At 37.9% G+C, this 13,043-nt stretch overlaps 1 protein-coding gene across 5 annotated transcripts in view; it reads right to left on the bottom strand.

Moving 5' to 3' along the window:
• Positions 1-1,891: 1,891 nt before the first annotated feature.
• The window catches only part of LOC131312788 (protein MOR1-like), a 29,393-nt gene continuing 18,241 nt past the window's right edge, over positions 1,892-13,043 (bottom strand). Inside the window, exons 16-45 of one of the 5 annotated variants that reach the window (XM_058340764.1) lie at positions 12,630-12,701; positions 12,418-12,519; positions 12,039-12,188; positions 11,830-11,905; positions 11,169-11,293; positions 10,981-11,085; positions 10,745-10,894; positions 10,561-10,635; positions 10,397-10,478; positions 10,181-10,308; positions 10,001-10,102; positions 9,841-9,915; positions 9,653-9,748; positions 9,465-9,566; positions 9,260-9,361; positions 8,819-9,001; positions 8,631-8,742; positions 8,195-8,271; positions 8,048-8,127; positions 6,266-6,328; positions 6,044-6,170; positions 5,590-5,712; positions 5,397-5,474; positions 4,494-4,652; positions 4,246-4,404; positions 3,609-3,706; positions 3,314-3,471; positions 3,129-3,190; positions 2,475-2,536; positions 1,892-2,367 (exon numbers count right to left, since the gene is read on the bottom strand). In XM_058340764.1, coding sequence (XP_058196747.1) covers positions 3,321-3,471; positions 3,609-3,706; positions 4,246-4,404; positions 4,494-4,652; positions 5,397-5,474; positions 5,590-5,712; positions 6,044-6,170; positions 6,266-6,328; positions 8,048-8,127; positions 8,195-8,271; positions 8,631-8,742; positions 8,819-9,001; positions 9,260-9,361; positions 9,465-9,566; positions 9,653-9,748; positions 9,841-9,915; positions 10,001-10,102; positions 10,181-10,308; positions 10,397-10,478; positions 10,561-10,635; positions 10,745-10,894; positions 10,981-11,085; positions 11,169-11,293; positions 11,830-11,905; positions 12,039-12,188; positions 12,418-12,519; positions 12,630-12,701 — 2,952 coding nt within the window. In that variant the 3' untranslated portion in view covers positions 1,892-2,367; positions 2,475-2,536; positions 3,129-3,190; positions 3,314-3,320. Of the gene's footprint in view, positions 2,368-2,474; positions 2,537-3,128; positions 3,191-3,313; positions 3,472-3,608; positions 3,707-3,766; positions 3,984-4,245; positions 4,405-4,493; positions 4,653-5,396; positions 5,475-5,589; positions 5,713-6,043; positions 6,171-6,265; positions 6,329-8,047; positions 8,128-8,194; positions 8,272-8,630; positions 8,743-8,818; positions 9,002-9,259; positions 9,362-9,464; positions 9,567-9,652; positions 9,749-9,840; positions 9,916-10,000; positions 10,103-10,180; positions 10,309-10,396; positions 10,479-10,560; positions 10,636-10,744; positions 10,895-10,980; positions 11,086-11,168; positions 11,294-11,829; positions 11,906-12,038; positions 12,189-12,417; positions 12,520-12,629; positions 12,702-13,043 lie in introns of those variants that run through there. The other 4 variants (XM_058340765.1, XM_058340766.1, XM_058340767.1 and 1 more) reach the window with 4 other exon arrangements.

Genomic DNA, 13,043 nt, shown 5'->3' with positions numbered 1-13,043 from the left:
GGGATCATCTATGCACCCAATGGCCACCTTCGTGTCTCTGCCCTTTTTGATGCTGATTGGGCCGGATCTCCATCAGATAAGAGCTCAACCTCCGAATATTTTATATTTGTTGGGGGTTACCTGAACCTGGTGACGTGGAAGAGTTGATAACTTTATTGCACAACAACTTGAATCATCAAATAGACCAAATTCAATTCGATCAACTTGCAATAAACTCAGGCTTTGTTTGGAACTAATAGAAAGTGATTGGGGGGGGGGGGCAATGAGAGGAAAAATGAGGGAAAATAAGTGGAAAATTTTACTATTCACAAAATTTGAATTCGTTATTTTTTCTCCTCTCTCTTTAATCCAAACAATTGGAGGAAAAGAATTTAATTTTAATTTCTTTTCTCTCATTTTCTCCAACTTCCAAACAAAGCCTCAAATTGGCAACTGAGATCCCTTGTCTGACCTGCCTGTCCCACCTCTCTCGGCCATTAATTTTGCAAATCAACGGTTGAGATGAACAAACATGTTTTGATCTAAAACGATGTATCAACGGCTGAGATGAATCAAACATATTATTTTAGAGCAAAATATGCTTGACCCATCTCAACCGTTGATTTGCGAGATCAATGATCGAGAAGGATAGAACATGCGGGTTGGACAGGAGGAGTCGGACAGGAGATCTGGGTTCTCAAATTGGAGTAATTGCGCGTCACAAATGCAATTCCATACGAAATAACCAAGGAATAGACGCGAACAAGAATTTCTGTCAAATAGACGCAATTCGATGACAACACCACGATCCCACTATCTGTCAAAACATCCTGCCCCACGATCCCATCAACCGGATAGGAGATATCTCTTCAAATGAAGTTCGGGTCTCGAGAAACCGAGGGATTTGAGGTTTAAATCGGGGGTTGCGATGTCGATGGTCATGCGTTGTAAATCGAGGGTTCGAAGTTTAGGCTCTGTTTCGAACTTAAGGAAAAGAAAAGAAAAAAAAGAAAAATAAAAAAGAAGAAAAATGAGAAGAAAATAGGTGATAAAATTTATTATTCATTACACTCAAAATCTTTATTTTCTTCTCTCTTTTTCTACAACCAAACAATACCAAATAATAGGAGGAAAAATTCTTTAATTTTTCCTTTCTTTTCCTTTTTTTTTCCTAAGTTCCAAACGGAGCCTTAAAGTCGGGATTGGGCTCTCGATGTTAACTCGGTCGGGTTTTACATCGTTCGGAAAGCGGCTGACATGGATCGAATTGGGGCTAGGAAAGCGAGTGAAGAGTATGGAGATGGGAAATACCCTTGGATCGACGATGGTGAGGTGGGTTCGGAGGGTGTTGGTGATGGAGAGGAATCACTTGCAGGGGAGGGATGGGGATTCGACAAGAGAGTGGTGAAGTTGATGTAATTTGTGGAATATGAGTTCTCAGCACTTGTCTGGAAGATCTTTGCAACCCTTCCTTTGCCATTTTTGCCACTGGTTGGTAAGATACCAAGAAGAAGATAACAGGATTATGGCTTTTTTACGTCCCCAAAGTATTAAGATGAAGGTCTGGGGATTTGAAGATGATGAAGATAGATGAAGATAGATGAAATACCTATTAGAAAGCCCCTTGTATGGACGGAAAGATTAAACGGCGTTAGGATTAGAGACCATTTCAACACACATTTTAAACGTTGGGGACAAAATTGGTTAAATGTGTACATTGGGGACGAAATTGACAGCTTTCTAGTACTTTGGAGACCAAAAAGATAAAAAAGCCCTTAAAAAAACATATGAATCCTCTAATTTTGAAATAATCGCGAGCGCAAGTGCCGCAATGGAACAAAATGTCTGTACATCCATGGCCCAAACAAAAACTGCTCCCGGGGAACAGCATTCACATCTTGCCCCGGGGAACGGTATTCAAATCTTGGTCAAATAGGAACTGTGCGTGATTCTCAAGTTCTCTTGAGAATCGCCTTCAACAAGGTATGGCATTAAGGGTCTAAACCCAGGGAGAAATCTTTCTTCCTCGATTCATCAAACACTACTGTAATATTAAGCATATAGAAGTGCAAATTGCAAGAGAAGACAGTAGAGAAAACAAAAACATATGTGAACTCTTTGACATCTATAGTTTTACGGGAAGGATAACATATTAGTAAGAGAATCCTGAGGTATGAACAAAATTTTCAAAAATTGCAGTGTGGTCACGTGCCTCTTCTTGCATCGGCCCCTATAACACCGGCAACTCTGTAATTACACGCGGGTGTCCCATCTTCATTCCATGATCAGAATTGAATTGGCATAATTATGGCAGGAGAAACAAAAGAAATGAGCTCTTCCTCCTCAAGCTGCATCCCTGAAGAATTAAGCTGCTTGTTCTAATCCGTACTGGATTACGTGCAATATTGCAGCATAAGTTTGCATGAGAATCAGTCCGTGGGAAAAATTTCATTTGTGTGTGTGTGTTAATGAGCTGCTCCTAGAATCTTGGTTACCTGCAGCAGCAGACTCGATCCTTTTCATTCTCTCTCTTATAACGTTTGTATCGCACTGATATCTGCAGTCATCATATTCATTGTTGAAAACTTGAAGTCCTCCCAACACAGACATGAAAACAGAAAGAAAGCAGGAGTGTGCTTGGCATTGTTTTTGTTTTCTGTCTTCAGTTTTTTGTTATGTGTAAAACAAGTAGCAATAAAAACATTCAGGCTTCAGCATTAAATTATGTTTCATTTCCTCTGTGAAAACGGTTTTCAACAATTTGAAAAACACCCTTCTTGTTATTTTTTGGGAAGTGGTTGCAAAATTTTCCCTACAACCAAATTTTTTTTTGGAAGTCTTCCGAAAAGAACTACGAAAAAGAATAAAGCTGGCTCGATTCATGATCACTTGCTGTATTTTCGGAGATAGAAACAACAAAATGTTACAGTACTATCATGGTTTTCACAGTAGTTTCTTTCCATTGCAAAAATTGTTATCGAAAATTTAAAAACATCCTTTTTGGTGGTATTTCACTATTTTGAAGGAGAAAAGAAGGTAACTAAAAACCAGTACTTCTTGTTTGTGGACACGTTAAAATACTTTTAATCCGGACAGACAGTCCGAAACCAGCATATAAAGACTTAAATAACATATGGCATCATATATACCTTCAATTGTGCATCTCTACAGGTTGGTTTCCAGGTGTCAACATTCTTGCAGTAGATAAAGTAGGGAAGATTACATGAAAAGAGAAGAGAGCAGAGAGCAAAATGAGTGCAAATAAGTATGAGAGAAACGAAGTACAGAAATAAAGATCAAACAAGTTAGTTACACATTCAAACAACCATGGTACCTGAAGATTAAGATTCAATGAAGGCAACAATAATAGGCTGAGGTTCCATATCAATTGGAACCCTAGAAAGATGGCCTTTAATTGCAGGCCCAACAAGCTTAACAAGCTCTTGTAAAATGATTTTAACCATAGTCAATGGTTTATCATTAGCTCCAGCTCTGTCAGAAGAACATCATAACAGAAAGGCATCCACAAGGCAAGAAAATCCAATCAGTTCATATCATGATATGCATTTTATTTGGATGATATATATAACTAGATCGATAGATATCTTTTTAAATAGGTCAAAAGATACCTTCTCTGGATTTCTTCCATCCCCAGAACTTGCAAGTATAAGTGGATACTTTGAAGGACACAATCAATGTCCACTTCACATACAGTACTTCGAAGAACCTGCACCATAGGGAAGCTGACATAAGTTCTATTGCACAAAGAACTGGGTATATATTTTTAATCTCCCAACTGTTAAATTCGCAGTCAAGAAAAAATGGGAGAATGAAATCTTCTTCGTCCTTCAAAAAATACAAAAGAATGGCAGAAAAATTATAACTTGTTTTTTAGGAAGGAAAAAAAAAAGAGCGATGGAAAACTTGCTGAACTTCATTTTAGTATGTCAATCATGTGAAATGTGTCCGTGGTTGTATTTGTTGCTGGCCAATTAAATTGGTGCCTGTAAAAAAAAAAGGGTGATTATCACCTATGCATAAAAGATACTAATTAAGGGTGTTTATGGTTCCTTTCATTTGGGAGTGTGGGGAGTAAAGAATGTAAAGAAAGAAAGATTCAGATGACATGGTAGCAAGTCCAATTTACTGAAACAATCCTGTGAAATATCTCCAATATATATATGAAAAATATATTGTGCATGGCCATGGAAACTTTATCAAAATAATGACACAAAGAGCACCAAAAACGGCCAGCAAGAAACTAACTTTTGTCAGCCTGAACAAACATTTGATAACCAAATCAGAGAACTTCTCTTTTCTAGTGGCAATACACTCATTTGATGTTGGCGATAGCCACCTTGAGGGGTCCAAAGGATGTAAGAGATTAATCAGGACAAGAAATAACGCAGTTTGTTCAGCATTTTCCTGCATCGGAATAGAATACTCAATATTAAAGTCCCAACATACTCCGATAAGCACATTGGAAAATAGAAGCTTTATGAAAAAAACTTAACAAGGATTTTCAGTATCAAAACGTTCAGTGCTTTCAGGAGCTGGCAGCCATCATTCATCTGGGGAACCCTTTCATCCAAAAGCCTAAGCAGCAGCTCAGTGATTAGACTCTCAAGAGTACTCTCCTTCACAGCATGAGCAAACCGTTTGCTTTTGAATACCTGCAGCAAATACTAACACTTACTCACCATAAGACGAGTCTTGCAACTATTGATTGCTGTTGGTCCCAAGTTCCTTTTATTTCTTTGCATCATTCTTTTTTTGAGCAAAAATAAAGCTCATCGAAATAAATAAAGAGAGGCACAAGAATGGAGGACAGAAAGGAAAGAAATGGTCACACTTTTGTTTTCTCCTAATTAGACAAATCAAATCCTAATTTTCATGAACTCTATCAGTGATCCTAAAGTAACTGTACGGGTAAGCCCACTTTGAATGGAGTAGAACCTATCCCCAAAAAGAAGCAATGTGGCAAATTTTATCCCAATGCTAGCATTATCATTACTCTTCACCTCAGAAATTGTAGCATTCTGATGAAGCAAAAGTGCTTGGAGAAATGACCATAACACGAAAATTCCCAAAGAGTCCACTCTCAGTTCTCAACAAATACTCATAACTACTGTACACCATAAGGATAATGCTAATTGCTAAACAACATAAAGAAATAAGCGATCCATGTCTTTCCAATTCCCACCTCCCCCCCAACACACACACACACACACACACACACAATACTCCTTTGAACCATATCATTGGTATTTTTCCTTATGAGACAACATTCATTTATTTTTTTGGTAAGTCACATGAGCCAATCTCCATGCAAAAACTTCTTTTTTTCTTATTGGCATTTTGCAATCAAATGAACCATCAACATCAAGTGGAATAGGGAGACGTTGACGGCAAATTACCTGCATTACAACATTGAGAACAAGTTTACAAGACCTTGAAGAGGCTCCTGTGAGACTTGAGTCAAATATCTCAGCTAGCTGCCACAGATATATTTGAAGTTAATGAGATTTTTGGCTAGTCAAAATATGACCCAGCAGAGGTCTAACTTCTAAGCATGAGACAAGCTTATCCAGTATCTTGGAAAAGTGTTACCTTATTAACTAAGCATGAGACAAGCCTATCAGCACCTTCCACAATTTTACGCGTTGCACTGCATTCACGACTGTTGGTTGCCTGATCCAACTCAACGAATACAAGTTTCATTCCTTCAACAGACTGCAGCAACAAACAAATTACTTAGAACTGGAGGTTGGTTGAGAGAGAGAGAGAGAGAGAGAGAGAGATTGTGTGTGAAAATCCAACTAATAGTCCTGAAGCAAGAACGTGAGAGACAAAATAAATCACCATGGGTGACCATATCATCTAATCACAGTGAGATAACAATACAAAGACAAAAAGGAACCAAACAAGGGGGGAAATGTCAATATGACTCTAAAACCAAAACCAAGTAGTAATGGCTGTAAACTCGGTCTAGCAAAAGATATTTTACACCTCGTGTATCTGAAAAATAGATAACACCAAAGGAGTACACCGCTAATATAAAAACCTGCTCAGGGGAGCCATATTCAATAATATCAAGGGCTTCATTCCAGTCTCTGGGGCCATTTGCAACAGCAGTAGTTCTGTGAATAAAATGTTTCTCCATGTGCTTCTCAGAATGTCCACCATCCCCCCTAATTCAATATAGACGTAAGGTCATCAACAAAGTAGGATTACTAAATTTCTACACGCAGCGAACAATAATCCCAAGGCAGGAAATCTGCAGTACCTTGAAAAGATTTTACCAGCTACAGACCGCGGAACTTCACCACTTTGTTTTGCTACATCAGATCTACAGATCACAAAGCAGACATGAAGAAAGTCAGAGATCGAACAAATCTAACTTTTATAATCAACTTAAAAACTGCCCTCATAACAAAACTGCAACTCATATATTTTTGCTAACAAGATATAACTTCATAATGAGAAAGCAAGATCATTGTTTAACCAACACACAAAAAGTTAGCAAAAGACTCAGGGCTCGAACATGTGAACCTAGTGGTAAACACAGAGAGAAACAGCAAGAAACACAGCTATAAAATAGAGCTCATTGTTTTTCAAACACTTCAACTACCAAATAAGCTGATGACAATGTTCTGAGGACATCTTACAGTTAACTGGAAGAATGAAAATACAATTTTTCTGTATTTGAAACACACTTACAACTGAATGGGAGCAACAAAAGGAAAAAAAAATCCAGACAAAAAAAAGAGAGAAAGAAATATAGAAATGTTATGACTTTGTACTTAAAACAGAGATGAGGGATGTTTCAAAATCGCAAAGATCTGTTCCTCTCTTCATCTGAATGTATGGAAGAGAAATTGCATGTAAAAGAAACTACTACAACTAGTCAATCAAACTTCACATTTCACATTAGAAAATGATACTCCCTCCGTCCCATTTTCATCGTCCAATCTCGAAATACTACAAATTTAAGGAAACATCATGATTATCTTTTCAAAACTTCACGTTTCCAATAATACCCTTGAGTGATTTTTTGGAGTTGATGGGAACCAATTTCTGGCGCTGCCCCCAATTTGAATTTGCCCGTCAAGCTATTAATTGGAGTCAGAAACTTGGGATTGATATCCCAAAAATTGTGGAGGTAAAAAAGGCATACCAAATTTAAAATTCAAACTTCCCTCTTCCAAAAGTCAATCTGAGAGAAGGGTAAAATGGGAAAAATAAAGAATTTTGTACCTTTGTCTTTTCAAATGGACAATCTTTTTGGGACACAAAAAAGGGGAATTTTGGACAAAGAAAATGGGACGGAGGGAGTACTAACTAAAGGAAGCTGACAGCATGGTGAACGGTTAGATAAGGCATGACCCAGCATGATGCCGTCTTTCTCCGATGATATCCATTATTAACATATTATCAAAACGTTAATTATAAGCATACTTGGCCAAGTTGCCAAAGGGTGATACTACTATGCAAAAGGAACACCCCATTGATGGAAGAAAGAGAGCCTCTTTCATGTACTCTGAAGTGCATTAGAATATATATGGCAGGAAAGTAAGAATGTGTTTCTTGATAAACATTACCACGGTTACCTAGGCCCAATAACTTAATGCAGCATGAAATAACTAATTCATCAAACTTATTTGGTAATTTTTAAGGGTTTACTGGCACAGTAATAAGAAAATAATTATTAAGATGAAGACAAAGGGTATTAAACATTTGCATTATTAGGTAAGTAATAGAAGGCCTAGTTTTCATCTCTTTCCAGTATAGTCGAAATATATCTTGAAGAGTAGCAACAACCACGAAAACCATGAAAACATCCAGCTTTCAACACGAGCATCGCCAACGCCTCTTCATATATTGGTTTAATTGGGCATCCAGAGAAACATTATGCATTAAAACTTCAAGAACAAACACACAGTGAATAATTTCAAGAGAGAGGAAGCAACAACTTTACAACTACATACATACATACATACATTATGTATGTATGTATATGAACACAGGAACAAGCTCTTTTTGCAAAAGAAACAGATGAGAGACATACCCATTTACCCTAACAGAACTCTTTAAAACAGCCCTTGCTTTCCCAGGCTCTCCCTCCTTTCTTTTGTCCATCTCTCGGTCCTGACAATACACAGCCCAATGAATGGAAGAAACAGAAGCACAAGAAATAGCGCAACTATGCACTGACCTTCCACTTAAATCTATCATCTAAGATGCTCCTTTGAGCATCTGCCAGCTTCCCGACATATCTCCATATGTCATCACCTGTAAAAAAAAATGACAACCTAGGCTGCTGAGCAAAAAGTACGAAATGGATATTGCTTGCTAGTTGCTGCTATTGGTTTCTCGGAACAAGATAACAAAAATGGATATTGCTTCCCATTGTTTGATTTTGGTTCCTCAGAATAAGACTACAAAATGGACATCTGCCAAATAGATGTTGCTTGTTACTATTGGCAGTTCTTACCAAGGCTAAGATGCGATTAAGAAAAAATTACATTAAAAATAGCAACACAACTGCTAGAAACAAATACATTGAAATCACTAGGAACTTATAACCTCCAAAGTCAAATCTTCTTATTCGAATAAACCAAAATCAAACAGGTGCTAAGACCATGACTCACCAAGGATCTTGTAACCAATAGCTAGAGTATTTAATGCAGCTTTCCGAATTTCACCATCTCTTTCTCCTGTTAAGCTCGCAATAGTCTGCAAGGATTTCAACTGCCCCACAATCTGCAGACAAGAAAGGATAGAAAGCGTCCTTCCCTAGCAAAGAAGGATAAAGATCAAATAGTATTCCCTATTGTACCTCCGCTCCATGGGTATCAAACAAGAATCCAACAAGATCCACGCATTCAATACGGGTTCGGTGGTTTCTGGAACGCAAACCCTCCAAGATATAAGGCAGACTTTTTTTTGCTGAATATGCATGGATGATTTTCTTTATCAGTCCCCTCATTTTTTCTCGTGCTTTCTCAATGTTGTGTCCAGACTGCAGAACAAGAAGAAAGTAAAAGAGAAGCCTGATAATTGATAGAATAGTACCAGCATAAAACAAGGCAAAATGGAAACAACTTAGCTGTGGTCAAACTTTGGCCAAATTCCGACCTTCAAACCAAGCCCAACAGTCTAAAGCCCACAAAAAGGCAAACGGATCCATGCTAACTTAATGGGGTCTAGACTAGCAAAACTACTGATACTAACACAATATATACATTAGCAAAATTCATTCAGTTAGGAATTGTTATACCTTCTCAATCAAGCAAGGAAGAAAAACGGCTGCTTCTGCCTCTGTCATTGTGCAACCCTCACACCTCAATGTGTCAAAGAGATCAGGCAGAAACTCAAGTACCTTTTGTGGGAAACACAAAAACTGAATTCAATAGCACCTAATCTAATCTGAATATAAACTTCAGAATGATCATCCAAACAAGAAGGTTAATAAAATACTATACCTTCAGTAGGCACGCTTTATTAGATTCACAGAATCGCAGAACACACCACCTGAGAACTATATCCAGTACTTCAAATATTTCCTTTACCATCGAAGGCAGTGCCTAGAAAGTTAACATAAGCTGTAAGGAAGGCCCATTCGAATAGCCAGAGAAATTCAAGGAACCAAAAGTGTGATAACAAAAAACACCTTATGGAGCATCTCAATTCCATCAACTTGCTTCTTGAAATCTGCACTCAGAAGCCTCCTGCTCAAATCCTTTCTGAAATACATCTTAAGATCATTCTGTGGCAAAATGAAGAACAAGGAATCTGTCAAGTTGATAGAGGAATGGCAGCAAAGCAAAAGACAATTTATGAACACTCAAGAGGACATACCTCAAGATCATGAATCTGTTCCAACCGTGGCTCTTCAAATTTAAACCTGCGAACAATCAATTTCTCCCTTTCCTCCTGTGCACAGCTCATTCCAATCATAGCCGCACTAAACACATTACGTTAATAAGGAATTGAAGTCTGTTACCAATCAATTAAGTACCTTGTTCGAATCCTTAACAGTTAACAAAGGCTGAGACTGAATATTGATATCTTGAACAGACATAATTGATTTTGTCCTTGAGCCCTTTGATGAAATCGCTCTCTTCCCAAATCATAGAAAAATCAGTATTCCTACTTTTATACTTCAAATGGAAAATAATTCAAGCAGGCAAAAGCATACCGAAGAAACAGCCTGGCTACCATGCAGAGGTATACAATCACCAGGACCATTGGAGGCAGATTTTCTGACCTTTGAGCTGCTTTTAAAAATTGGCTCTGACAATATTGCCTTCGAAAATTCAAATGTTTCTGGGAGCAAGCAAAGTATATCAGCATGAAGCAGCAAAACCAAAGAAACAAATATAACAAAACCTCCTGAAGATTCACAACCATATACCTTGAAAAGCCCCATTTTGCTGCAGCCATTCACGAACGATAGCTAATGCAGGTCCTTGAATATCTTTCAAGTTCTTGGTCACCTGGATATACGACGATAAAAAGTTCAGAATTTTTACTGAATGTAAACAAAAAAGGGACACCTACAACTTGGATTCCACGTACTGTTTCTGGCCCACAAACTCTAACAACTTGACCAATACAAACTTCTGCTGCTTTACGAACATCTGGCGATTTATCCTACATTTAAGATCACAAGCCATATATAAGTAGATCGAGTGGTAAAACAGTCGCACATACTCCCTTCAAATCAGGATCAAAAAGACATTCAAATTTTGGCACTAGATACCGTTATAGAAGAAGCAGTTGGTTTCAGTAGGTCTACAGTGTCTGTAACATCTTTTAGTCCACCAAGTTGCTTTGAAAGCCAATCAAAAAGGTCCTTGCGCCCTTCCGCACCAAGCTTAATATCCGTTAAAGCAGCAGCAATGTAAGGCACCTATTAGTGAATAGAGTTGTTATAGTACCAGAGAAGGGGGAGAATAAAACAACAGGTAAAGGACATAGGAAAAACGAAACACAAACCATCTTTTGAATATGAACAGCAGCAAGCCAAGAATCTAGAGTAGTCAAACTTTTTTCTTTCGTATGCTTGTCACCAAGGCACTTTAAAACATCTGCCAGTATACCCTGCAAGAACCACTGCTTGATAATATGGTCAAAGTAACAGTCAAGGACAAGTGACACGGAAATGTGGGGTTAGAGCAAACAACCTTGCTAGACTTCTCAACTGCTGGTCCCATTGCAGATGCTAGTGCCCCAACAGTAGACAGTGTTGCAATTACTAAATTTTTGTTCCTGTCATGTAGGCGCCCTCTAAGAGCTCCAAATAATTCCACTAGGAGTCAACATAAAAGCAAAAGTCAATGGAGTGGCTAGTGCCGGATCCATAAATTTATTATAGAGAGGACACATTAATAATCATGGTGAAACTTTTTTCCCCCACCTCACTTTTCAGCCTTTGGCACTAGTTTTCCTCCACCCCCCTCCCTTTGGTCCTTTTTAGGTGAACTTATGAAAACCTCTTATGTTTATGATGCACTAAAATATTCAATTCTATTGACAGATAGAAATATTTGTACTTTGGCTTATGATAAACAGAAGTGAGAGTATTTGGACAAAAAGCAGGTGGAAATAATAATTATAACTCTATCAAGAACCTAATACATAATAGCTCCCCTGTGGGCATTAGGATAAATTTACGACGGTATGACAGAATTATCTTAGAGTTCAGGTAGCAATTAAAATTAAGTGGGGGCCTTAACTTGCATAGGCCCTTGGGAGTGGCAGCACAACAAGCAATAAACTTAAGTCAAGTGTATAAAAAAAAACCCTCCAAATCTATCACCATCCTTTGCATGCAAATGATATTACCAGTTCCCGTTGGTTGGATGCGTAAGTTGGCCTCTTCCAATATTTTTTGTACAGCTTCAATAGATTCTAGACGAACCTGGGAAAAAGAAAACAAACTATTCGGAGGATCATTATAATAAGAGCTAACACTCCTCATAAATGTATCTAGGAAAAAAAGAAAAGAAAAAGACTGTATCACAACTAACTGATTTAAATGATAAAAACTATACCTTCCGATCAGGACTTTCAAAGCCCTTCAGTAAAGTAGGTGTAATCTTTCCGCTGACATCAGCACGTGGTAGGTTTTCAAGCCCACCACCAGACAATGATGATGAGGATTCAAATAGTTTTACAGCCTTCTTTGGAACTGCAGCTGCACCCTGCAAAATTATTAGTCAATAAACGACCCCATTATACTTAATAATCTGGAACAGAATAGTGGATCCCATCCAAACACACCTCAAATGGATAATTTTGGTACTCTGCCTCAAGTGCACTAAGAAAACAATGCAGTGTAACTGTGTAACTCTCAATTTTAGTTCATTGGGAAACAATAAGGAAACAAGAAAACAGTAGACAGCCCTTGCAAACATATTGTAAATCATTTACCTCCGCATCTTCAGTTTCAACGAGCTTCGATGTTTTCAGCTGATACACATCTCCTTTCTTACTGACACCTGACTTTACAGCCCCTCCATTTTTACTGGCAGGCTACGAAAATGTTTTGGTTCAACAAGGTAGTTTGAATATTCAAAACATGCATGACACAGGATGCTTAAGATATTGATAAGAAAAAAAAATCATATGAGGAAAGTCCTTAGAGCTGCCTGAGTAGGCTTTTTCCTGCTAAGCATACTTGCTGCTGACCTTTTGGCCAATAATCTTTCTGAAGCCTGGATGAATAGCATCACGAATGTCATATCAAAGTTCTTATCCAACAACAACAAAGTACATATGGACCATGGTGCAGCACGTGGGGGTGTGAGAAGGCGGAAAAAAGATAGCACAAAAGGGCCACAGCCCTAACATAAGACACATTTAAAAGCTAAGAGCTACAACAAATTGCGACTACCTATGGTCCCATTTAAAAGCTAAGAGCTATAACAACAGAGGAAACTAGAATCCGAATTCAAAAAGTCAATAATCATTATCCTCAATCCAAATTACCAATACACAAGGGAAAAAATACATAATACCTAATTACAACAATACCTTTCGCAAATTGTATCGGAAGC

The sequence above is a fragment of the Rhododendron vialii genome, chromosome 13a (assembly GCF_030253575.1).
Source record: "Rhododendron vialii isolate Sample 1 chromosome 13a, ASM3025357v1".
In the NCBI taxonomy this organism is placed as follows: Eukaryota; Viridiplantae; Streptophyta; class Magnoliopsida; order Ericales; family Ericaceae; genus Rhododendron; species Rhododendron vialii.
The sequence above is the reverse complement of the archived record's forward strand: the minus strand, read 5'-3'. Positions and strand labels throughout refer to the sequence as shown.